Raw genomic sequence first — 12,058 nt, forward strand, 5'->3', positions numbered from 1 at the left:
ATACATTAAAAAAGCAGCTAATGACGTGATCATATGGGGGTGAGAGTTGTACCAGAAAAATGTGATTACAGTGACATCTAGCGAGCATTATGCAGTGCTGTATCTATGCCGTTGAATTATCCATCCATCGAGCCATTATCTATAACGCGACAAGGGGGATGCTGGAGCCTATCCCAGCTGTCTTCGGGCAGTAAGCGGGGTCACCCTGAATTGGTTGCCGGCCAATCGCAGGGCACACAGAAACTAACAAACATCCGCACTCACAATCACACCTAGGGGCAATTTAGAGTGTCCAATCAACCTACTATGCATGTTTTTGGCATGTGGGAGGAAACCGGAGTAGGCTACCCGGAGAAAACCCACAGAGGAACGGGGTGCAAACCCCACACAGAAAGGTCGGGGCGGGAATCAAACCTACGACCTCTGCACTGTGAGGGGGACGTGATAACCAATCGACCACCGTGTCGCCCAGCCGTTGAATTAGTGGCACAAAAATTTTCATTGTTGTACAGTACTTATTTTATTTTGGTTATATAGCATGAGTTTTCTGCAAATATATCATGAATAATTCGTTCATTTCAATTCCTTCCTCCGTTCTAACATATTAAAATCATTAAGGACGGGGTAATTTTTGTATTTAAAAATGTATTTGAAATAATAGATTATTGAAATACCACATGAAGTATATATATATATATATATATATATATATATATATATATATATATATATATATATATATATATATATATATATATATATTTTTTTTTTTTTTTTTTTAAGACAGCTGCACCTTTTTTGAAATATGGCAATAACATTATATTAGTGTAGTAAAATATAATAAAGGTAAATATCCAGATGTGGAACACACAAGCACCTGCCAGTTTTTCATTTGGAGCATTCTTCAATACTCATAATGAATGAATCAATTTGCTCCCACAACCCCACAACAAAGAGTTTGCACATTGCTGGTGTATGTGTTATAACTTCTAAATGTGGAGTCAGAGGAGACAACTAAAGCCACCATGAGTGACACACATGCAGGCGGACTGATGCCCTACCAGTCAATAGTTGTCTTTTTTGAGTAATCGGCAGCTCATTTTTTTGCTGACTGTACCCCCGTCCACTTCCCCACCCTCCACGACTCTAAGCACTGTAGCATTGTGATTTCCCACCGGGCTTTCCAATCTCTGGCTACTTGGAAGCAATTTGGCCTTGTCTGAGAAAATCTGAATCGGTCCACTCTTGCTAAATGGGCCAGCTCAGGGTGTGGAATGTGTCAAGAATGACTGCCAAAAAAAGGGCTTGATGGCGAAAGTCCCAGCTCCCTGCTGTTCCCGTTCACGGTAATATGCAAAAACATATGATGCAGCGTGACCCTGAATCACATGCAGTCCAGACTAATCCAAATATTTCGTCTTATGGACAGTTGCTTGCACATCCGCACGTGTTACTGGATTTTCTCCCGGCAGGTGCATCATTTTAATCACCACCACCACCGATATGTGTAAAACGCATCAAATAAATGGGCTGGCCATGGAATTTTGCGCACAACTGGCTTATCTCCCACTCCCATCTCATAATGGTGGCCTTTGGTCACTCAAGGTTACTGTCAAACTAAACATAAAACAAAGACGATTACATATTGTGGTTTTTTTTTTACAACAACCACAAAGCCTTGTCGTAAAGTATTCTAGCTTAATGCCAACACAAAATGGGAAATGAAAAATTAGGTCATGAAAAGCACTGGTGTTGCAGTGTTATAATCCTTTACGCAGCGGATAATTGAACACAAACAGTGGAGCAACACAAATGTATATAACAAAACTCACAGGCATATATTCTTTGTCCCCTGCGAAGAACGACTAATATTACTACAGTTGAAGGAGGAGCTGAGACGAGCTCCATGTACAGTATTTCCGAATGGCTGTATTATATTGCCCCCAGGTGGCCAGGGCGTGCACACCAGAAGTATCAGCACAATGTCCGTTGAAATACAGCAAAAAATCTGGCAAAAACTGTACTTCAATGATCCAATTACTTCATGTTTTTTTAAAGCACAATATTATACAAATGCAGTTAAAAACACATTACAAATTTTGATTGATTTTTTTACTGCTCGGCTGGAAAAGATTGTTAGCATTTCTATTCATTTCAGTCTAATTCAAGGCAATTATTAGTATGGGTTATGAGTATGTTTACGTAATAAATTAAACCCTTATCTCAAGGCACCACTGTACTACTAGGAGAAAATTTGGCCTTATATGGCGCTTTTCTAAAGAAGCAAAGAAACTATTTGCAACTAAAATAGCAACACGATTTCTCTTCATTACGTCCACGAAAAAACATTAATTTCAGGATCAAAAATGGTTTGTTCCACTTTCTGAATCATGTCAAGGTCCGCTTTGGGTGCCTAGCCTATTCGCCACATCAACTTTAACATAAAATTGTGGCGTAGATAATTTTCTTCAATAACTATGATATCTAAACAATATTTAATTGACTTGATGTTTTGTTTTTAGCGTGTATATTAAAAGTCGAAGAATTTCAAAGTGGCCCTTGCGTACTTTGACTTTTCTGTATGCCACTGTCATCAGAAAGCGTTTGGACACTCCTACTCAGAGGCATTGAAGTGTGGGTGGGGGAGGGGGGGGTAGGGGTTGCTGCTCTGCTGACTCCAAACAAGCAGATAATTGAGTTGCCACAGCAGCTCATGACATGGTTTGGTGCTTCCTTGCAAGACAGTCTCTTGCGCTCAACTCTGAGATGATGCTGAGAAATAACGGGAGGATTTATGACCGGCATCTTGATAAGTGCAGCCTTGGTGGTTGCTATTGGCAACCACGTCAAAATGCAAGAGATGTTCTTGGAAAGTGAACAGGCTGTTACATTTCTTTGTCCGTGGTACTGGAGTGAACTCATTAGTCTCAGTTTTACTTTGCGTCATGCATTACAGCTTTTAAGACCTTTGTACACCATCTATTTACTGGGTCATTCTAGCTACTCAAGAAACCTGGCCTTGATCAAGGTGTGCTGTTAAATTTTAGACCCATTTCCAAGATGCCTTTTATTTTTAAAAAATTCTGGGAAAAGTGGTGCACACTCATCTGAAATCTTTTTTGGATGAACATTTCCACTCAGGTTTCAAGATGCTGCACAGCACAGAGTCCGCCATGTTACTCTGTTATTTTTTTGACAACTTTTTACATTTACTTTAATCTTTCTAATTGCGAAAGAAACTCTTGAGATTGGACTATCCCAAACAGCTGTGATGGCTGGTGGGCAGCATGGGGTCAATAGGCCAACTCAAGGGTACAGCTACAGTGAAGGTCACTGAAGCCCTCTTTTGCTGCCCAGAGGATCTTTTTTTTTTTTTTTCAAAGCTGCCTTGTATTTTGACTGACCTTGGTACAGTGGAATCTCAAGTTGACCGCAATCCTTTGTGACGCTTGTTTACTTCCACGTCTCTTTCAAATGACATTTTTGCCACATGAAACAATGAGAAGTGATTTCTTTTGTCCCAGTCAAACCCTCGCCAACATTAACCTTTCTAAATGTATAAAATGTAATCATTTAAGTATATTTCAACACTTGTACTTGTCATAAAAGTCTAAAAAATTAATTACTCCTCACCGTTTGAAGACCCCGCAGAAATGAAATGGAGAGGTTATGGGTAAGTTTGCAAAACGATACTGTCACCTAGTGACGTTTTCTAGGTATTACTCGATAACCGTGTTGGCATGCAGCATATGAACACGTCTCAGCTTTCTTAGCATGTAAAATATATGGGATACCATTTCCGGATTCAGTGGTTGACGTCACACTTTTCCTCTTTGCCATCAGCGTTATCGATTTGTTAGTGGAATAAAAAAAACACACGCACACAAAACAGGCGACAATCCTTGGCAGTACATGCTGAATTGATATTTCACATGACATGGTGGTTTATTGTGAGGTTGTATTGTTCAACTGTAGTATTTTCCAAAGAAGCATCGTTTGAACGCCACATAGTACTATTTTGGTCTTTTCTACATTAGAAGCCTGCACTGATAAATGTAGCAGGTGATTAACCAGTCGCAATAATCTGTTGACACAGAACTTCAACATGATTAAATCTGAGCCGTCTTTATAAGAAAGAACACGAGGCATAAAAAGATATTTTTATTTTGGTTTCTTCCCCACCAGTAGTTTATCCACAATCAGTTTGAAAGGAAATATAGACTAAGGTACATGAAATGCAGGAATTTTAGTATATACCACAATTTTATGGGGACAGCATATGTGCATACTTTGTAGACTAATGCCATTATGATGAGCATTGACAAGAGTATACACTAATCCCAAATTTGGGATCGGGCTAGGTTTACGTATAAGGACTGCAGGATGAGGGTCTGGGAAACTTGTTAGTGAGCACAAACCAAACACAAAACCCAAACACTTCGCCATGAAACAGAACAATAAATGGTTTCACCCACCACTTTTCCATAACAACTGTATTGTGCCCACTTAGTATAGATACATTTAGACACTCACAAGGCTGTGTACTCATTTATCCGGGGTTTTAATATATCGCTGGCATCGGGCCAAAACCTTATAAGTCACATTTTGGTGAATTTCATGTTTGCAAAAATGGATACTTTTGGTCAGTCAACGTGTGTGTTATTTTTACCAATTATTGACCAATTGAAAGTGTTGAAAATATCTTGCTCTCTTCCATGATGCAATGCTAATGGTTGAACAAACATGCCATTTTCGGGGTCTCCTGAAAAGTGACTATTTTGGAGGTACAAGGTTTTGATGCCATATATATATATATATATATATATATATATATATATATATATATATATATATATATATATATATATATATATATATATATATATATATATATATATATATATATATATATATATATATATATATATATATATATATATATATATATATATATATATACCCCATACATGTAATTCAAATACAAAAAATAATAATTCAAGTTATTAAAGTGCCTTCTACTGACTCAACCTCAATCTCTGAGAGAATGGTATTGATACAGTATGTTTGAGTAAAAAAAAAATAAAAAAAATATTTCAGATTGGCTGAGTCCATCAGTGCTTAAGGGAGAAGACCAGCAGATGTAAGGCATGATTGCAACGGTTTTTTCAAGCTGGGCAGACATGTGTCATAGGTAACATCATAAACTATGTATCTTTATCTATCGTCACATGCAACCACCAAGTAGTTAGCGATCACAAAGCTAACCAGTTATCCAATTCAAACCTGTCAATATGTAGCACCATCTTAATATTTTTTTTTGTTAGACCTGACTTATCTTTTAATAAATTTTCAAATGATTGTGGTCATATCACATATTATTAATGAGGGAAATGTAAAAAGTTGGGAATAAAACTGTGGGCTAAGGTGCTTAGTGTATGTCAACAACACTAAAACGCTTTTGTGGAGCTTGAGAATGGTGGATCACATGGCAGTGAAAACAAATGTCGCGCTAAAAACTGATTAATAAAGATACTAGTTGGTAGTATGGAGAAAAACTGAACTGATGCTCATGAACCGGCATTTTCCATTTTCCAAGACAGTTATTCTCCTGCAGCATTTCAGCTGAGTGGGTATAAAAATATAGACATTTGAAACCCTGAATATATGTTCTTACATGATTTTTTTTCAGCCAAAAAAAAAAAAAAAAAAAAAAACACCACAATTTACACTTGTCCCACTCAGTGCGCACTGTCATATATATTTTTGTCATAATGTTTTTTCTTTTTTTTTAAAGATTTCACTCCCATCTAAAATGTGTTCTGGCATTAGGAGGAGTTTTACACCCATTACAACACAGAACGGCGAATATAATGTTGTTGCCTTCAACAGCCTACACCATTTAATTCTTAATACACTAAAATTAGCTCCGAGTGTGTGACACAGATTTACGGGGGGGTCTGATGATCTTAAGTGTGATGACGTTACATTAACATGTCTTTGTGGTGTCTGGCTATGTGCTGGCTCTTCTCTGAAGGCCTCCTGAAGCCCTTGGTGCAGTAGTCACAGCGGTGGGGGTAGTCCTTGGTGTGAATGGAGATGACGTGGCGCTTGAAGCCTGAAGCGTCCGTACTGTTGTACTCACAATACTGGCACTGATAAACCTTCCTACCGCTGTGCGTCTTCATGTGCTTCTTCAGCTCCGCCGGTTGCCGAAAGCCTCGCCGGCAGCGCTTGCACTTAAACGGAAGTTCCTTGGTGTGCAGGGAAAGAATATGGCGACTCAGGGTGAACGTGTCGGGGGCGTTGAAGTTACAGTGCCGGCACTGGTGCACCTTGCTGCCCTTGTGCGTCTCGGCGTGCTTCTTCAACTCCGAAGGCCTGTGAAAGCCTTTCTCACACACGTCGCACTGGTGGGGGAAGTCCTTGGTGTGCACGGAGATGATGTGTCGTTTCAGGTCACTGGAGTTGGTGCTCTTGTGCTCGCAATGCGGACACTGGTGCGTCTTGTGGCCTTGCACCATCTCTATGTGACGCTGGAGTTCCCGCGCGTCGGCGTACGCCTGTGGGCAGTGGCTGCACTTGAAAGGCAGATCTGCGCCATGCTTGCTCTTGATGTGAGTCTTAAGGTTAGACTGATCCGCGCAGCGGAACTCGCAGTGCGGACAGTGATAGGGCTTCTCGCCCGTGTGGGTCCGCATGTGCTTCTTCAGCTCGGACGGGTGGCGAAAGCCTTTGGCGCACTCGACGCACACGTGTGCAAAGTTCTTACTGTGCACGGCCAGCAGGTGGCGATTGAGCAGGCCTTGCTCTGCAGTCTCGTAGTCGCAGTACTTGCAGTGATGGAGCTTGGGCTCACGGTCCTTGACGATGAGTTTGTCAGAGCCCAGCGGGCTGGACTCGTGATAGCGCCGAGCATACTCTGTGTATTCCGGGGAGCGCTCGCTGTTGTGGCTCAGCAGCTTGTGACTCTCCAAATGGTTGTGGAAACTGATCTTTTTGTTGGTGGTAAAGTCGCAGTCTGTACACTGGTACTTCTTCTTTAGGAGGTGGTCCGGGTGGTTTTTCATGTGGCATTTTAGGAAGCCTCGAGAGCGGAACTTCTTTCCGCATATGTGGCACGGGTAAACTGTCAGGGGCATGCCATCTGGCCCGATGATGACAGCTGAAAGAGGCAGTTGAGCAAACTCACATTTATTTCGCCAGTCGTCAAGCGTGCCAAGTGTTACAATATCAAAAAGCCCGTAAGAGGAGGTGCATACAGCTCTTACCAGTTTGACACTGCCGAGTGTCCCCTTTCTTCTTTTTCTTGGCTTTGGGTTTGAGGACACGGTTCGTGGGTAAACCTTCTCGGATTTGTAGAAATGGGGTTGCTGTGCCATTCTTGACTTGATCTATAGTCTTACCTGCACAAACCCAGTATAGACTCATTAACACAGTCATGCCACGCCTACGGCTGAATCTATTTGATATTTACAGCCCAGTTAATGAAAATGCACACAACGCTTTTGAGACAATGCCACAAGAACATACTGATGTCATCATCATCCTCATCACTGTCCTCGTCATCGTCCTCTTCGATTTTGGGCTGCTTCTTGACTGCCATGTAGACCATCTTGTCACGGCCAACTCCGAGTCTTCCAGATGAGGCAGCTTCAAGGTCAGGGTGGCCATTTTGGTAATCATCCTCAGTTATCACCTCTGTCCCACCTGGAAAAACAGGGGCGGGGGTTAATTTTTAATACTCACACATAACAACCCATGCAATACTGGTTTAGCGACTTGCCCAAATCGTCGTCTGCCTCAGCTTTGAAAATGTAGACTTTGATGACTTCCGCGGCGGCGTCTTCCTTGCACTCTTTGTCTTCCATCACCTCAGTGCTAATCTCAAGAGGGGTGTCTCCTATGTCCAGCTTCTCTCCCACCTCATCCACTAAAGAGCAATAAGATTAAACCTCAAAAAAGTTGACAGACACAAGTAGTAACACTGTCGGAGATGGAAGACGATCTTACGGGAGATCATGAGGTAATCTTCAGAGCTGCTTCTCCCGTCGTCATCCTCATCCATCTGCAGGGGAACGGCCTCAGATGGAAGTTGCTGGTGGATGATGGTCTCTGCATTGGCCTCTGTCACCATCAAACCCTCTGCTACAAGTTGATGGTCCAGAGTGTTATCCTGGTGGTCCGAAAGAAGCTCTGCTACAAACACCTGGTCCGACATGTCATCATGGTGGTTGGCATCCTGGATAAGGTCCGAGGTTAACACATGGTGGTGTTCCAACGCCGCCTCTATTGCAACCTCTGTTCCCAGGATGTTGTCCGGCATGATCACACTATGTTCTGAGTGCACCATGTCCTCGTTGCCTATTTCGTGACCGTCTACGTCCTGAGACTGCAGGCTTTCTACGTCCACCTCCAGACCCTCCACAACTTCTGCTTCCAAGCCCTCCACTTCCACCTCCTCTTCAAGGCCTTCAACAACATGAGCTTCCAGGTCCTCCACATCAACTTCCGTTTCCAGTCCCTCGACCACATGTGCCTCGAGACCCTCCACCTCCACCTCTCCTTCAAGACCTTCCACAACCTGAGCCTCCAGCTCAACCACTTGTGTCTGTAGCCCTTCAACCACCTCTGCCTCCAGACCCTCCACATCTGTGTGCAAACCTTCGACAACTTCGGTTTCCAGGCCTTCGACAACCTGAGTCTCCAGGCCCTCCACCTCCAGGCCATGCTCCAGGAGGATGCCCTCGTCCGTCATCACGTCAGAAAGAAGCATGCCCTCGGGAACAGACACCACAATGTGATCGCCGTCAATGTGTGCCAAGCCACCCATCCCTGCAACTGTTAAAATGAGAGACATTACTTGGAGGACAGGTCACACGTATGACAGAGGAAATACAGTGGCACCTCAAATCTTGAACGCCATAAAACTCATAAAATGTGGAGCTGGGCTAAAGTTAAAAAAAAGTTTACTGTGCTGTGAGGTGCATCACTGACAGTGTTTAGTTCCTCTTCTCATTCATGGTTAAAATCAAACGCATGTTTATTGCTTTTAACATAATTTAAGCATGGCTAACTTCTGCTTAGACTTATATAGTAAATATCCATCCATCCATTTTCCATACAACTTGTCCTCAGAATAAAATCCTCATTTGCGTACAGTTGTTGTCCATGCATTATTGGATTTAATAATTTGGCGATGAAGCTTTACTTTACATCGCTACCTTTGTTCCTCGCTGCCATTTCGTTGTCCTGCTGCCGCTCGCATGACTACATTAAGGCTAGCAGCGATTGGACCAGCCTAAGGTAGCAAAATGATGCTTACCTTCATTCATGCCCCTATACCTGGTCAAGCAGTTGTGTTTGTTTCTTGCGTCATTATAACATTGTGTTTCAGCTATTTTTTTCTGGAATAAAAGTCTTTAGTCGAAATCCATAAATGCGCTCTTGGGACATTTTCTGCATCTGAAAACATTTGGTGAGTAAGTGCCCTGGTCAGGCCAGCATCTGATGGTAGGTAGTGGCCCGATACAACGGTTTACTGGCCCTGGGCCATCATTAATATTGAACCATGTGTCACTATTGAATATTTTTTTAATTGATAATTCTACCAGTCATTAACCTGGTAAATATCTATTTTTCTTTTGAAATTCACAGAGAAAAAAATGACTTTCCAATTATTGTTTATTACAATAAAATACAATTTTATTTGGGATTGAATGGCTAGACTGTGAAAAGACAAATAAATTCGTCAATGGCAGTGAATGAGTTAATAGTGTGATATACAATTCCGAGGCTGCTTCAGGTTCAACCACTTCAACTGCAAATAGTTTTTTTGGGATAATACATTAAACTATGATCCCCCCCCTCCATAAATGGATTATAATTAAGTTGCTGTAATATGTGAGAAAATAGGGAAAACTACTGATCATTTGTTTTCCAAATTTAACGCAGATGTTAGCAAACATTTTCTTTTGACTAAACGCAAAAGATAATCAATGGGCTTTCATGAAGGGGTAGAGAAATCAGAGAGTATTTAATTGCTTATATATTTATGTTTTTTCTGCCCATCTTTAAAACTCGTCTTTTAAACACATTTTTTCTTCTATGGTGTTCAACTCAACATGAGCCTCAGCATTGTTTTAGTGTTTTATTGTGTTTACTCTTTTGATGTCATTAACTTATTGTTTTAACTGTCTTTGTTATTGGATGATGTTGTTTTTTTACTTTATGTACAGCACTTTTGTATGTAGCTGTGGTTGTTTTTAAAGTGATCTATAAAGCAGACTTGAGATTTATAACTGTGACAATTTGTGCTCCACAAAGACTTGCGACAACACTTAATTAAATACATGTCACCACCTACCAAGGTCCTGCATGATCATAGCATGGGGCATCTTCAGCTCCTGTGTGTGTAACTCCAACACACCGCCTCCTTGGTCCATATTTAACCCCAGGAAAAAGAAAACAGCCTGAAAACTATAAGGTATAAATCGTGAGCATCACACGTGTGTGTATATAATTAGTCATACAGCATAAAAACAAAAAATATATATAAATACCTTCACATTTGATGCGAAGAACCTTAAAATAAAAACGGCATATTAGACGTGCTTCTTCCCACCAATACAATTGATCCCTCTGGTAAAAACAAAGCCCAACCATTAGTTGCCACAATAACAGTGCAATGTGTTGAGATCAATAGTAGTAATATTGTATTTTCCAATTCAATATCCTTGAAAGACCATGTATGCTGCAGAGGTAATTACTTTACATGAACCACACTGTAGTGCACTAGGGCAGTGGGATGGCATGTTGTTGACCACTGGCTCCGTCCTCTGCCAACCAATAGTACTACAGGCGCCTTTAACTTGGGTGTATTTAACTGTACACCTGGAGCTAGTTGAGCCTGATGGCGAGTGCTCAGTTGGGGAAAGCGAGCTGCCCCTGTTAGGTGGGCAGGACAAGCCCGCCAGTGCTGCCACTGGGGGAGTCCTCCTGCATGTTATCAGTGAGAGGAAATGCACTGTCGTCACATCACTGCTCAATACAAAAAAAGTACGCTTTATCTAAAGTGCAGCGTTTAACGTGCATATTTTCCCGTAACTCCTGCATGTGAGAGTGTAGCCATAATTCTATTGTGATATGTAAATGTGCACAGAGGTTGGCCATACTTCATGTACTGCAGACTGCAATGTTTTCCGGAAGGCTGGCTACCGCTTGCTTCCCACCCAGCGGAGCTAACTAGCAAACGAGCTACAACTGTTCCACCCAGCGCCATTTTGTTTTAGCATCGCGGCTAAATGTCTTCGCTTGTTAGAGACTTTAAAAAGCACACATTATCAATTGAAACGTTTGTATCGATACAAGGATGACCAATAAATCGATAACTAATGTGTCGCAATGTATCAGTTGGAGGTTTTCTCGAAACTACGCGCCCCGCGACCGCCCGTCTGGCTAGCTAGCCTGCTAAGCTAGGTGGCGCCGCCTGTGCCGCATTATGTCCGTGTTGTTTTTTCCACAAGGCTCAAAGAGGCCCGCTACGGCCGACTGGGCCCTTGCGAATTAAACCACATTCCATTCGGATTGGTCCAAAGTAAATTTACCTGATAACGCCGTCTTCTGAGTCTTTTGGTGTTTCTCCCCCTCCTCAGTTTTGTCTATTATTGTTTTTGGTTTATTTTTGACGGTAAGCTAAGTGCGGCCTGCAGTTTTGGATCCCCGGGCACTCTTTGCTAGGCCTCGGCCAATCAGCTTGCTTCCTGACAAGCAGAGGGAGGGCGGGGGGCAGACAATGCGTGGCCTCGTTTACCGCTGATCCCTTACTATTTGCGTCATGCATAAGAGAGTAGTTACACTAACAGGCATTCTATTAATGGGAACACAATATGCGCACTATGCTGGCGAACGAAACGTAGGTATTGCCACGCGAATCCTTGAAAAAAATCCGAATTATCTACTCGGACTTTTAGTATACACAGATGAGGCCTGTAGGCCATTTTGTGACGATGGGTGTGGTAGCATTTTTAGTCATCCACACCCAGGAAACGACAACGTCCTG

The 12,058-nt window shown here is 42.0% G+C and overlaps 1 protein-coding gene across 1 annotated transcript; it reads right to left on the reverse strand.

The window, feature by feature from the left end:
• Positions 1 to 5,054: 5,054 nt before the first annotated feature.
• Positions 5,055 to 11,999, reverse strand: znf711 (ZFX family zinc finger ZNF711). Its single transcript, XM_086024223.1, has 8 exons — positions 11,604 to 11,999; positions 10,560 to 10,638; positions 10,364 to 10,476; positions 8,011 to 8,838; positions 7,784 to 7,930; positions 7,531 to 7,707; positions 7,269 to 7,403; positions 5,055 to 7,162 (listed from the first exon to the last, which is right to left on the reverse strand). Exons 3-8 carry the CDS (start codon positions 10,440 to 10,442, stop codon positions 5,982 to 5,984), a joined length of 2,547 nt encoding a protein of 848 aa, XP_085880349.1. The 5' UTR covers positions 10,443 to 10,476; positions 10,560 to 10,638; positions 11,604 to 11,999; the 3' UTR covers positions 5,055 to 5,981.
• Between the last annotated feature and the right edge of the window lie 59 nt (positions 12,000 to 12,058).

This window comes from Filicampus tigris, chromosome 2 (assembly GCF_054856515.1).
Source record: "Filicampus tigris isolate MCC_2025a chromosome 2, RoL_Ftig_1.0, whole genome shotgun sequence".
NCBI classification, from domain to species: domain Eukaryota; kingdom Metazoa; phylum Chordata; class Actinopteri; order Syngnathiformes; family Syngnathidae; genus Filicampus; species Filicampus tigris.

Excerpts from the sequence above, each read along its gene's own strand:
- znf711 (XM_086024223.1), bottom strand. The coding sequence starts at position 10,442 with ATGGACCAAGGAGGCGGTGTGTTGGAGTTACACACACAGGAGCTGAAG. Across the intron at positions 7,931-8,010 it reads AGATTACCTCATGATCTCCC|TGGATGAGGTGGGAGAGAAG; the intron begins GTAAGATCGTCT and ends ATTGCTCTTTAG. Across the intron at positions 7,404-7,530 it reads TGAGGATGATGATGACATCA|GTAAGACTATAGATCAAGTC; the intron begins GTATGTTCTTGT and ends GGGTTTGTGCAG.